General features: G+C 64.7%; 1 protein-coding gene across 3 annotated transcripts; it reads left to right on the top strand.

The window, feature by feature from the left end:
- Positions 1-1,934: 1,934 nt before the first annotated feature.
- TRABD (TraB domain containing) lies at positions 1,935-9,193 on the top strand. 3 transcript variants are annotated; one of them, XM_006917851.3, is made up of 10 exons: positions 1,935-4,571; positions 4,893-4,961; positions 5,272-5,350; positions 5,793-5,959; positions 6,222-6,362; positions 6,827-6,937; positions 7,021-7,160; positions 7,425-7,597; positions 7,674-7,785; positions 7,917-8,094. In XM_006917851.3, the coding sequence occupies exons 2-10, from the start codon at positions 4,929-4,931 to the stop codon at positions 8,092-8,094; spliced, it is 1,134 nt and encodes a 377-aa protein (XP_006917913.1). In that variant the 5' UTR covers positions 1,935-4,571; positions 4,893-4,928. The 3 variants fall into 3 exon arrangements, with proteins under 3 accessions (XP_006917913.1, XP_024906814.1, XP_024906812.1); XM_025051046.1 differs by lacking the exon at positions 1,935-4,571 and having other exon boundaries at positions 6,222-6,326; positions 7,917-9,193; XM_025051044.1 differs by lacking the exon at positions 1,935-4,571 and having other exon boundaries at positions 7,917-9,193.
- Positions 9,194-11,995: the final 2,802 nt, after the last annotated feature.

Genomic DNA, 11,995 nt, shown 5'->3' with positions numbered 1-11,995 from the left:
GGGCGGCGGTCCCGCCCGCAGCCGAGGCGGGGCGAGGCTGCCATATGGCGGAGGGGCCCCGAGGTCTCCCGCCTGTCGCGGCCAACTTCAGAGGCCGGTGAGTCTTGACTCATTTCTAGGAAGCAGCCTCGCTGAGATGTAACTTGGGTGCCACAAAGTCCCCGTACGCGCCACTGTGGGACGCACCCCCAGCACGCGCGTCGAGGCTGCCAGGAGCTCTCTCGGAGTCCTCTGCTGGCCAGAGGCTCCGGACAGGCTCGTTAGGGAGGGGGTGGTTTCCGGGTGGAACCCGCCTGGCCCTCGGGGTCGCCTGCAGAGGACGGTGCACGGGCCCCAGGCTCGCCGCGCTCCGTGAGGGCTCTGCTCTCCCTCGCTCCCTGTCCCTTTCCTCCTTTGCGGTGTGGCTGGGAGGGAGCGCTGACCCGGGGCCACACGTCAGCCTCGCGGGATGGCAGTAATGTCGTGTGTCTGAGGCCGCTGGGCAACACTGCCAGGAGAGGGCCGCCCCTACGCAGCGCCCTGCGGTAGTGGTTGGTGTGGGGCCCGGTGTGGGGCCCAGCGTGGGGCAGTGTTCAGGTTCCAGGAGGGTCAGCCAGGTATGCTGGACAAGGAGCCATTCAGGCTTCCAGCTCAGATGTCCTCCACAGCAATCCCAAACCTTGCCACACCTCCCTGAAGCAGGTCCTGCCAAACCCAGGGGGTTCTCCAGTGGCCAAGAGATCCGGGGTTTCAGAAGTGGGGGCATAGAGGAGGGCGGGGCTTCTGGCCACACCTTGCTGCCTCCCGGCCAGTCATCTCTTTTTGCAGCCTCTGAGCTCTCCAGTTTGGGACTGCTTTCTGAGCAAGCCTAGTGGAAACTCCATTCAGCACTGGTCAGCCCTTGGCCAGTACTGGGAAGCCAGGCCGGTGTCCAGAAGGCAGTTTCTGGACCCCCAGTTTTTACAGGGGTGGCGGGGAGAGGAGGGTTATCTCCCTCTGGGCCTTATGCCCTGAGCCTTAACAACAAACCACAAGTCAGGCATCTTCAGCAGCCTGTTTTCTCACAGTTCCGGAGGCTAGAAGTCCAAGATGGAGGCGCCGGCTGGTTTGGCTGCTGGCGAGGACCCTTTTCCTGGCTTGTAGACAGTGGCCTTCTCACTGTCCTCACGTGGCCAACTCTCCGGTCTCGGCTCTTACAGGCACTGATCCCATCATGGGCCCCACCCTCCCCACCTCATTGGAACCCAGTCACTCCCAGAGGCCCCACCTCCTAACACCATCCCATGAGGGTTAGGGCTTCAACGTGTGAATCTGGGGAGATACAATACAGTCCCTAGCAATGGGCCCCAGGAGAAGGGACAGCTGCCTGGGCTAAACCGGTGGAATATGGCTTGCCCGAACTGTCTGACGTTCTCAGATTCTGTGCAGTAACAGACACCTAGCAAAACATTTTCAGATGCTCATGACCTCATGAGACGCAGGACAACTTAACGTGTTACTCTGATCTGTGTCCCAGGGCTATACACCCCAGGTGGGTCCCTAACTCAAGCGGGGCTCTTCCTGCCCTTCGAGTGGCACCTTCTCTGGCATACTTGACAAGGCAGATCCTCTCGGGCCGTCGGGATTTCCCGCAGCTTTGGAGTTTGTTTCCTGCAAGTACACGGGTGATTCTGCTGTCATCTGTGTGGAGGATTGTAATGCCCAAAGCCAGACAGTGGTGTTGTCCCTCTGCAGGCGACACGCCTCGGACATCTCGTGTTTCAGGGTCTCGTAAACCAGGCCGCAGGTTTTTCCCCTGCTCTTTCCTGGGGACAGGAGAGCATGCCCTAGCAGAGCGAAGCTTAGAGAGGCCTAGAGGTCATGGGCCGAAGTGGCATCCGAGTGTGGCATGCATTTTGCAGCCTGAGGAGCACCTTCTGTATGTGGACAGGTGAGACGGCTGGGTGTACAGGTGTCCTGCCCAAGGCTACGCAGCACTAAGCGGCCAATCTCAGGTCTGGCCAGCCCTGTGGTGTCTGTCCCCCACAGCACAGTTGTTGGCAGCTGGCAGACCTGCTGGCCCGACGGCCAGGACCAGCTGCAGGCAGCCCCACTCAGGAGGCACCTCCTACCAGTTGTGCCCAGCACCTTCCCCAGGGCATACTCTGCGGACAGCCCTGCGTGGCAGTGACAGCTGGTTGGAGGGGAGCGAGGACGGTGGCACCAGGCAGAAGCGTCCCACTTTGTGTTGGGTCGCACAGGCTGCCCAGAGCTGTCCTGGCTGCGGGGCCCGGGCTCTGGAGCCTGGATTTGGGGGAGGCACACTCGTCTCCCCTGAGGGTGTCAGGCAGCGGTTCGTTGTTGCTGCAGCATGCAGTGGTGTGATGAGCTGCTGGGACCCATCAGTCCAGAGATTTTGTGGCAGGAAACTGGGAAGGACACGGATGCTCCATGCAGCAGGTGTGGCGATGGGGGCCGGACCCAGCAGTCTGTGGAGTTCGGCCATTTGCTCCCCTCCGGGCAGCTGGGAGAGGCTCTGGTCCCACATAGTGGTGCGCGTGGCAGGGGAGGGACGTTAATAGCCCCACAGAAGTCACATTCTATGTGGACATCGCCGGAACCCTGGCCGAGGGCACCAGGGTATTGGAAGGCGGTAGGTGGATGTGGTAGCATCAGAGGGAGGTGCTTCAGAATTGGACTCGGCGCTGAGGGGTCCTCAGTGGCCTTCCTGCCTGATCCCTCCCAGGCCAGGCACCCGCCTCGGGGGAGCGACTGCCGGGAGCAGGACAGGGAGCGCGAGGGGACCTGGGTCCTGGTGCTGCAGCTGGGTGACCCAGCCATCGTGGGGCTCAGAGCTGATCAGCCCTGGAAAGGTGCACAGGCTTCCGCCTGGGCCTCATAGAGTGGGCCTGACCAGACTGGGCTCCTGCGTGCCGGCCCAGCCCTGTGGCCACCACACCCGCGGCAGGGCGTGCCGAGGCAACCTGGTGGCCTCCCGCCTGCTGGCTGTCAGCGCAGGACGTACCCTGAAGTTGTTCTCATCCTTTGGCAGCCCGGTGCTGCTCAGAATCAAGAATCATTTGCTTCTATGTGTAAAGTGGCCTGAGGGCGGTTCTGTCCAGCTGTGCCTTCCGGTTGGGCCCAGGACTGAGAGGCAGCAAGCCCCCTGCTGTGACCTCTGGGCCCGGCCCTCCACTTCCTGTCTATCTGGCTGCCTGGCATCAGCTGTGTGCTTTCATGTAGATGCCGGGAAGGGGGTGCTGGGCGGTGAGGCCCAGGTGAGCTGCTGTCCTTGGGGCTGGGCTGAGGCCGGCCCGAGCTCAACTGGGTGCTGCTGGGACTTCCTGGGCGGGGACACCCCACCGCAGAGGAGCAAGCCGTGCGGCGCCTGCCTGTGCTGTGCCTTCCGGCTTCCTCTCCGCTCCGCTGCCCCCTTCTTGGCCTCTGCCCTGCCGCCCGGGGCCCAGTGCTTCCTTTGGCCTTAAGCCAGTCCCTCTTCCGGACCCTTCCTCCGACCCCGTTTCTTCCAGAAGTCCTCTCCGTTCTCGGGATGGGCTCCCCGCTTCTTGGTCAGCTCCAGGGCTGTCTCCCTGGACAGCAGGTCAGGCGAAGTTCGGTTACATCTGGGGGGCCCTGCCCTGACCGTTGCTCCCGGCTGCAGCCGAGGAGAATGAAGGGGCAGTGAGTCCCTGGGTCAGTCGGCTGTGTGACCACAGGGTACAAGGGGAGGAGCCTGACGTGGCGTCACGCTCATTCTGTTATTTTCGTTTTGATTGTGAAAGTTCTGGAAAGTGTAGCAATAGTGAACCTGGGCTGACCCCCTGCAGGGTCCACCCTGCGTGTCCCCAGAAGTCGCGTCAGTTCACGACTCGTAGAGACAGACCCCAAAACCAACACTGAGTGAGAATCGTCCGTCTGTGACTGCCTCAGGCACTCGTCCTGCTTCTCTGCGGGGCCCACACTGTAGACGGTGTCCTCGAGCTGGGCCGTCCCACCGTCTGTGGCAGCAGCCTCTGGCTCCTGTGACTAAACTCAGAGGTGATGCTGGTGGGACACGCATACCTTGGGGCGCGCCGAGGCCCAGGGAGACCAGCTTGCTCTCCCCGCTCCTCCCCCAGAGTCCCCACCGCAGGGCCGGGGTCCAGAATGCCAGGTCCTGACGCCGGCCTCAGCTGCATCCCCTGGCTCGGGAACCTCGTCCACTGGCCCTGGTGGCCTCCCCGGCAGTTCCCTCTGGGGAGAAGGGCCCTTTCCGAGAGGGGAGCAGGAGAGGCTGGCGCACCACCTGGGCCTTGTCGCCGTTTCTGTGCTACTTGACGTCGTGTCCCTTAAGAGGAAAGGCTGGGCTCCTAATGACACAGACACGCGGGGCCTCACCCCGTCCCTTTCCCTGGGCCTCCCGCACCTCTGCGGACGTCTGCGTGGACGTCCCTGACGACGTCCTGGAAGTGGGACGCGCGACACGCTCCCGGGGGGCCCAGCACTAACTTCATCCACAGAGTTACTTCTTCCGCTTGGTTTTCTCTTTTTAGGAAGTTTTGTGAATTGTGTTTTGCAACGAAATCAGAAAGGAGCTCTCCAGTCTGCCGGCCTGCCGCCCTCCTCTCTGTTGGGTAAACAGGAGGTGGGGGCGGCGGGTCCTGCTCGCGGAGGACCCCAGGCTCGTGGCCACGGCCTGCAGGGCTGGCCTGTCACTCATGGCCAGAGTCTCGCCCCTGCCGTCCCCTCCCTGGGGACCCTGGACCTCAGCTGCCCACAGTTGGCAGAGGGCTCACATAGGACCCGGTGGCTGGTGACATCAAGACGGGGACACTGCAGTCCCACTTAGGGGTCATGTGGGATGATCGACTGAGCCCCTTGACAGAGCCCCTTGGCACCCTGAGCCCTGCGCTCCGCCTGGGGCCGCAGGTGAGGACGCACCTGTGTCTCCTCAGGCCTCACTGAGTGCTGCCGGGAGCCGCCACGCAGCCATGGAGGAGGAGGAGGAACAGCCACCTCAGGAGGTCAGAGACCGGGCAGCCAGGGGGTCCGAGGACTGTGGGGTCCCGGTGGACACCCCACTCAGGGCAGCCTCCCAGGGTCACTAGAGAATGTGTGGATTTCCTGCAGGGTCCCTGGGTCCGCCAAGGGTCCCTGGGGTAGGGCGCCCTGAGGGTGGCCGTCTACAGAACGATTGTCCCTCAGAGGCTTCTAGTCTTGGGGAGCGAGTGGCCCATGGGGCTCAGGAGTTCTGGAGCAACCACACAACCCTGTCGGGACGGGGGGTGCCCGGAGTGTGGGCACCCCGACTCAGACACTCCCCTTCCCTCACAGGCCCACGCAGAACCCCCTGTGACGTCAGGAGCGTCGGAGGTGGTGCCCAGGGTGCTTTCCGGAGAACCCCAGAACCTGTGTCCGTGCTCCCTGAGACTGCTCGGCGCTGGGCGGGAGGGGTGGGCAGCTCCCTAGCTGGCAGGGCTTAGACTAGGTGGCCCCTCAAGTTTGTGAAGGGGGGCCCCGGCCTGCCCCGCGGTGTTGCGAGGGGGCTCTTGAGCACACGTGGGGTGAGCAGAGCTGTCCCAGGTGCTCCCCCTCGGGGACGAGTCTGGTCAGTCACACTCCATAGTGACTGTAGACTGGTGGCTCTGAGAGTGTGTGGCATCGAGCCTGGGAGGGGCCCCCTGGGGACAGTGCCTTTCACTAGGGAGCATGTGTCCCACTGCGCTTCTGGCTTCCAGAGTGTGGCAGAGCCTCCCCCCCCCAGCACCTCCCAGCCCTGAGAACCTGGAGGTTCCATGCGGCCCAGCTGCCAGTGTGGGTGGGTGTCCCCAAGCTGGGTCTTGCTGTCCTTGCAGCTGACGTGGATGCTTTCAACCTGCTGCTGGAGATGAAGCTGAAGAGGCGGCGAGAACGGCCCCACCTGCCACGCACGGTGACAGAGCTGGTGGCCGAGGACGGGAGCAGAGTGTATGTGGTGGGCACAGCCCACTTCAGCGACGACAGCAAGAAGGACGTCGTGAAGGTGAGCCGTCACTGCTGTCACCCCGGGCAGGGCCATGGCCCTTGCCGCCGCCTCCCGACACCCGAGCTGCTCGGCAGGGCGCAGGCTCCGTGGCCCCACAGCCCTGCCTCCCGCCGCAGCCCTGCCGCCTCCCCGTGACACAGGCAGACCTGTCGTGGAACTTTCTCTCTAGTCGCTTGAGTAACGGAGTTGGCCCCAGCGTCTGCCCGCAGGTCGGGGGTGGCGGGCGGCAGGGCCCAGGGTGACGGCTCGCCCGTTGCAGACGATCCGGGCGGTGCAGCCGGACGTGGTGGTGGTGGAGCTCTGCCAGTACCGCGTGTCCATGCTGAAGATGGACGAGCGCACGCTGCTGCGGGAGGCCCGGGAGGTCAGCCTGGAGAAGCTGCAGCAGGCCGTGCGGCAGGTGCAGCCACACCCCGCTCTGCCCTCCTGTGAGCCAGGGGAGGCCTGGCCCGTGGGAGAGGGAAGGCACGTCGGCTTTCAGACACAGGAGGGAAGCATGGATGGCGCAAGGTCTCCGGGTTTGCCGAGCAGGTCCCTGGGGATCGGGGTGGTCTCAGTGCCACGTGGCCCACCCGCCCACCGGGACCAGTACACCCACTGCGTCTCCCACACGTGGGCCTGAGGCCAGTGCACCGACAGGCGCCCACATAGGGGATGCATAACAGGAGTCGGTCTGGGCTGGAGAGGTGAGAGGGGACGAGGATGTCCACAGGGCAGAGGTCCACGACTGTGTAGCCCCAAAGTGCGCCCCGCCCCCGGGAGGGCTTTGCCGAGGGCCGAGAAAGGCTTTGGATGTCCCCTGTGCTGTGGCGGCCCGGCCAGGCCCTCGGTCAGGCCGCTGAGCCGGGCTCCCTGTCCCTGCAGAACGGGGTCATGTCTGGACTCATGCAGATGCTGCTGCTGAAGGTGTCGGCCCACATCACCGAGCAGCTGGGCATGGCCCCTGGTGGCGAGTTCAGGGAGGCCTTCAAGGAGGTGGGCCCGGGCTCGGCCGGGGAGGGGCTCGGGGCCACCTGGTGGGCTGTGGCTGCCCCAGCCAACCCCGGCTTCTGCCCCAGGCCAGCAAGGTGCCTTTCTGCAAGTTCCACTTGGGCGACCGGCCCATCCCCGTCACCTTCAAGAGGGCCATCGCCGCGCTGTCCTTCTGGCAGAAGGTCAAGCTGGCCTGGGGCCTGTGTTTCCTGTCAGACCCTATCAGGTAGGGCAGCCCCGGCCCAGAACGGCGGCCGGTGGCGTGGGGGGAGGGGAGTCTGCAGAGTGCCTGGCCCTCTCGCGGCCGAACCCCGCCATGCGGCACATCCCTCTTGTCCTTGGGCCAGGCCTCCTCAAACGGGGCCTCCCCACCCCTCCTGCTGCTGCAGCCCCAAACCAAGGGTGCCCAGGTCCCTGCCTTGGGTCAGTAGCACCAGCCTCCTGCTGGCCGCGGTCCCCGCGGGGCTGGCAGCTCGCCTCCTGCCCCCAGCAAGGATGACGTGGAGCGATGCAAGCAGAAGGACCTGCTGGAGCAGATGATGGCGGAGATGGTCGGCGAGTTCCCCGACCTGCACCGCACCATCGTCTCCGAGCGCGACATCTACCTGACCTACATGCTGCGGCAGGCGGCCCGGCGCCTCGAGCTGCCGCGCTCCTCCGACGGTGACGGCCGGTCTGGGCGGGGGCTCCCTGGGGGCCTGTCGCTGACAGGTGGGTGCTGACTGTCGCTCCCCCACAGCTGAGCCCAGGAAGTGTGTCCCCTCTGTGGTGGTGGGCGTCGTGGGCATGGGCCACGTCCCCGGCATCGAGAAGAACTGGACCACTGACCTCAACATCCAGGAGATCATGACGTGAGTGTCACCTGCCCCTCGGGCTCCCCAAGCACAGACCTGGGCCCGGAGAGGGGTGGCCGTGCCTGGGTGGGGGCTGGGAAGCACGCACCCTGAACCAGGCCCAGCCTGCTCTCCCTCCCCCCCACCAGCGTCCCCCCGCCGTCCATCTCCGGCAGAGTGTCCCGGCTGGCTGTGAAGGTCGCCTTCTTGGGCCTGCTGGGCTATGGCCTGTACTGGATGGGGCGCCGCACCGCTGGCCTGGTCCTCTCGCTGCCTGCCACCCAGTACTGCCTGCAGAGGGCGTCCTCAGCCCGGCCGCACAAGTAGGAGGCGCACAGGGAGCCGCCACGCCTGAGGGGCCGTCCCCACGGGTCCGGGCCCAGCCTCGCCTGCCCTCCCCCAGCCCACCCAAATAAAGAATTATTTAACTGCTCTGAGCTCAGGCTCCCCAGCCCGCCCCCAGGGGCTGCTCACGGGTTCTCGGGCACCAGGACAGGCATCCGGGAGGGCCGAGGCCACGCTTCCCCGCCAGTCCCTCCCTGCCCTAGGTGGTCGGGCACGCTGGGCCACAGCCGGCAGTCCCCTCCCTCACTGTGCCTTCGGCTGTGCGTCAGCGCCTGGAGCGCCTGGCCTGGCGGCTTGGGCTGGGAGGGCGAGAGCACCCAGGCTCTGGCCTGGCCCCTGGGAGTAGTCCTCCCAGGGGAGCAGCTTGGCCAAGCCTGGCGGCCTGGCGGCCGGATGTGCACCAGCACCGCTCTGCCTGCAGAGGTGTGTGTTCTTGGCTTTTAAAAATATCTGAAATTTTTTACTCAGGTAACTTTAACTTAAACAAAGTGAAGCAATGTCAGGAAATACGAGCCTTAAATCTGGTTGGGACAGGGAGGACGGCTTTCCCTCGGGATCCCCGAGAGAATGAGCGTGCAGGCAGGTCCAGCCCTGGCACCAAGGGCCCCTCCAGCTGCCCCCGTGGCCTGCTTCCAGCTCCTGGGGGTCCAGCAGTGAGCCTGTCTGGATGCAGGGGTCACACCTACTGCTTGCGCATCTGGTCGGGAGACCTGCAGGTCTCCCCTACCCTCAGTGGACAGATGGTGTGTGTCCGCCAGGGCCCACCAGTTTGCACGTGTGCCTGCAGGCGCCCACCGCCCTCTCGTATGCCCACCTCAGGGTGCTGCAGACAGGAGCTCGAGGCCGGGCTGGCCCCTGGTCATTGCCCTGTGCACAGTCACCTGGTCCTGGTCGTCAGTTTAGGACGAGGCGTCCGCGTAGCCCAGCTGGGCCACGTTTGACTGTCTGCTGACTCGGTGTGTTACCAAATCAGGGGAAACCCACAGCCACGCAGGGCTAGGGAACCTCGGGCTGGACCATGTCCCTCCTGCCATTCATGTACTGTTCCTCAGAAACAAATAAAAGCTACTTTTGGAAGCTCCTGCTTTGTGAGATACGTGAAAATGGGACTCAGTTGACGAGGGAGCCACCTCGGGAGGGGCAGCCGGGGCCCAGGCTGCAAGGTAAACACTGGTGGCACTGCCGTGGGTGCTGGGACTTACCTGCCACCACCTGCCTCTCGGCAGAGGATACAGGCCCAGGTCCCAGGCACTGGCCCATCCCAAGCAGGGAACCAGCCCATGGAGTGTACCAGCCAAGGTGAAGTGTGCTCAGACACCCCCGCCCATACCCGCTGCTGCCGGCCCCGCTGCCTTCCACGCTGCTCCCTGGGAGGGGAGGCGGGGCCGGAGAGACGCAGTGTGCCTGGCGGGGTTTTGGGGTGGGCCCTTCTGCATGATGTCTGTCCCCCAAGAAGCATGGCCACCCGCCCCATGCTGAGTGGCTGCTCTCTGCCTCTGCCACGGGCCAACTCCCTGGTACAACACCAAGGGCAGTGATCATGGCTGGCGGGCTGGTGGGTCCTGAGGCTCCCAAGCCCACCCCTGATTGGTCTTCTCGCCATAGGTCTAGGTGGTATGGCTGGAACCCTAAGGTCTGTCTGGGTGGGTGCAGGCTACCCAGCCTCTGACCCAGCACCCACAGGTCTGCACCCGACAGGCCTCACTTCCCATGAGGACCTGCCTGGGGGAGGGGCAGACAAGGACAAGGGTTGCTGCTGGGCTTGGGGCAGCCTCCAGACCACCTCCAGACTGGGAGGATAAAGACAGGGAGACCGTGGCAGACCCTCCAAGGGCAGCAGGGGATAGGTGGTGTCCAGGGGCAGTGGGAGGAACTGGGGGTCTGGCTGGGGGTGGGGAGCCAGCAAACGTGTGGATCCCAAGGGATGGCCACTTCCAAAAGAGCAGTGTCCCAAGGTGATGGCTGAGGTTGCAAATCGTCTGCTACTGCTGCAAGGCCCTGCAGGGGGCTCTGGTTGCAGTCGGCCCGAGAGCACGGCCCCCGCCCAGGCCCCGACCCCTCCTGGCAGGTATCCCACAGGAAAGGGCTGCTCTCCAGTCTGAGTGGAGAAGCACAGAGCCCCGGGGCGTGTACAGCGTCCAACCGGGGGGCCTACCTCCCTTCCAGGTGAGCGGCCTGCGGCGTGGGGGTGAGGAGCTGTTTTGTCTGTCACTTACTCAGGCTGGGCAGACCTCACCCCCGGGCACCGAGTGGTTGCTGAGCTTCATTTGTGGTCTGGACAGGTTCAGAGTGTGGGTAGACAACAGGGTGAGGGGATGAGGAGATGGGTCAGGAGGGCCCAGGCCCCAGGGAGAGGTGACACCAGGCTGGTCTCCTGGGCAGTTCAGAAGGAAGATGGGAACAGGGGCCTGCCAGCAGGCCAGGTGGACGGGAGGCTATCAGGCCACAGGGAGCCCTGGCACAGAGCACCTACAGGGACCTCCACATTGTCCCCCTCATCTGGGCGACCCCCCCCCCAACGCGAATGGTAGTGTTATCGTTCATCTCAGGGGCAAGGGTTGAGAGGTTCCCGAGGTCACAGGGCCAGCAGGGGCAGAGCTAGTTCACACGCAGTCATTGAAACCCAGGTTGTGGTCTCCTTGAAGTTAAGCGTAGAATCCAGCCAGGAGGGAGCTTGCGTGTTTGCTCGGGGTCCCTGGCCAGCTCCTGGGGCCAGTGGGGAGGGGGAAGCCCCTCTGAGGACCACGGTGCTCCACACAGCCATCCCCGGGGTCAGCTCAGGGGGGCTCGTCTGAACCCAGCCCCTGAGACATTCAGCAACACTTACGCCAACATCTAGTGGGGGACGGGGCGGGGAGGGCTTCCAGGCCGGGTGTGGCCAGCTGCCCTGTGCCCACTGGAAAACCTGTGGAGAATTTTTCTCGTGCTGCTCTTGAGGAGCACGGTGAGGAGAGAGACACAAGAAACAGGAGAACAGGCAAGAGATCCTTCTAGAAAGAACTGTGCCAGGAAACACTGGCGACATGGGGCATGAAACAGGCGGGCATGGGACCTCGCCCAGGGAAGAAACCGTGCTCCAAGCACAGGAAGAGCAGGAGCAACGGCCCTGCTGAGGGAGGCCCTGGTCGTCTCTCCACTTTGGCTTCGCCCTGGGGCTCTTCCCTGCCCAGAACTGACCCCGCCGACCCTCCGCCAGATCTGGACAAATGCCGTCCTCTGTCCCCCCTGTCACGGTGCACGCCGCACTAGAGGACAACAAGGGTCAGACCCTCAGCACATGTGGGGCCGAGGCTGACCCTGGCTTCACTCCAGAGTTGGGGGCACCCCTGGTGGTCCAGTAGACGTCATTCAGCACGGTCACCGCACTCGGTGCACTCAGTCTGGACTGTCAGGTGTCTCCCAGTTAGACCTCCAGGGACGTGCTGGCTGCTACGCAGCGCAGCCATTCTGGACGGCGCAGTTCCCTCTGCCCGCGCCAGCCCGCAGCCGCAGCCCTGAGGTCTGAAGCGGGGGCTCGCAATCCGGGAGATGGGACCTGGCACTGGAGCCCAATTCTCCCGGCAAGGCCGAGGGGCCGAACCGCGGAAGCGGACAGACGGACAAAACAGCCCATCAGAGCCAGACTGTGGCGGGCGTGGCCCACGCAGGCGCAGTGGCGGCCACCGTCCCCCGGCGATTGGGCAGCGAAGCGTGTGGGGCGGGCCTTCCGGTAGGGGCGGAGCGGTTTCCGTCGCGGCGGCGGTGCTTATGGCCTCTCTCAAGGCTACGCTCGGGGCTTCCGTCGCGGCCGCCCGCACCCTGTCGCCGCCCCTCGGTTGCCGCCCGCTGCCCGCGCTCTGCTCTGCTTCGGCGGCCGCCCGCGGCGCCGCCATGGACCCGGCAC

The sequence above is a fragment of the Pteropus alecto genome, unplaced genomic scaffold, assembly GCF_000325575.1.
Source record: "Pteropus alecto unplaced genomic scaffold, ASM32557v1 scaffold118, whole genome shotgun sequence".
Lineage (NCBI taxonomy): Eukaryota > Metazoa > Chordata > Mammalia > Chiroptera > Pteropodidae > Pteropus > Pteropus alecto.
The sequence above is the reverse complement of the archived record's forward strand: the minus strand, read 5'-3'. Positions and strand labels throughout refer to the sequence as shown.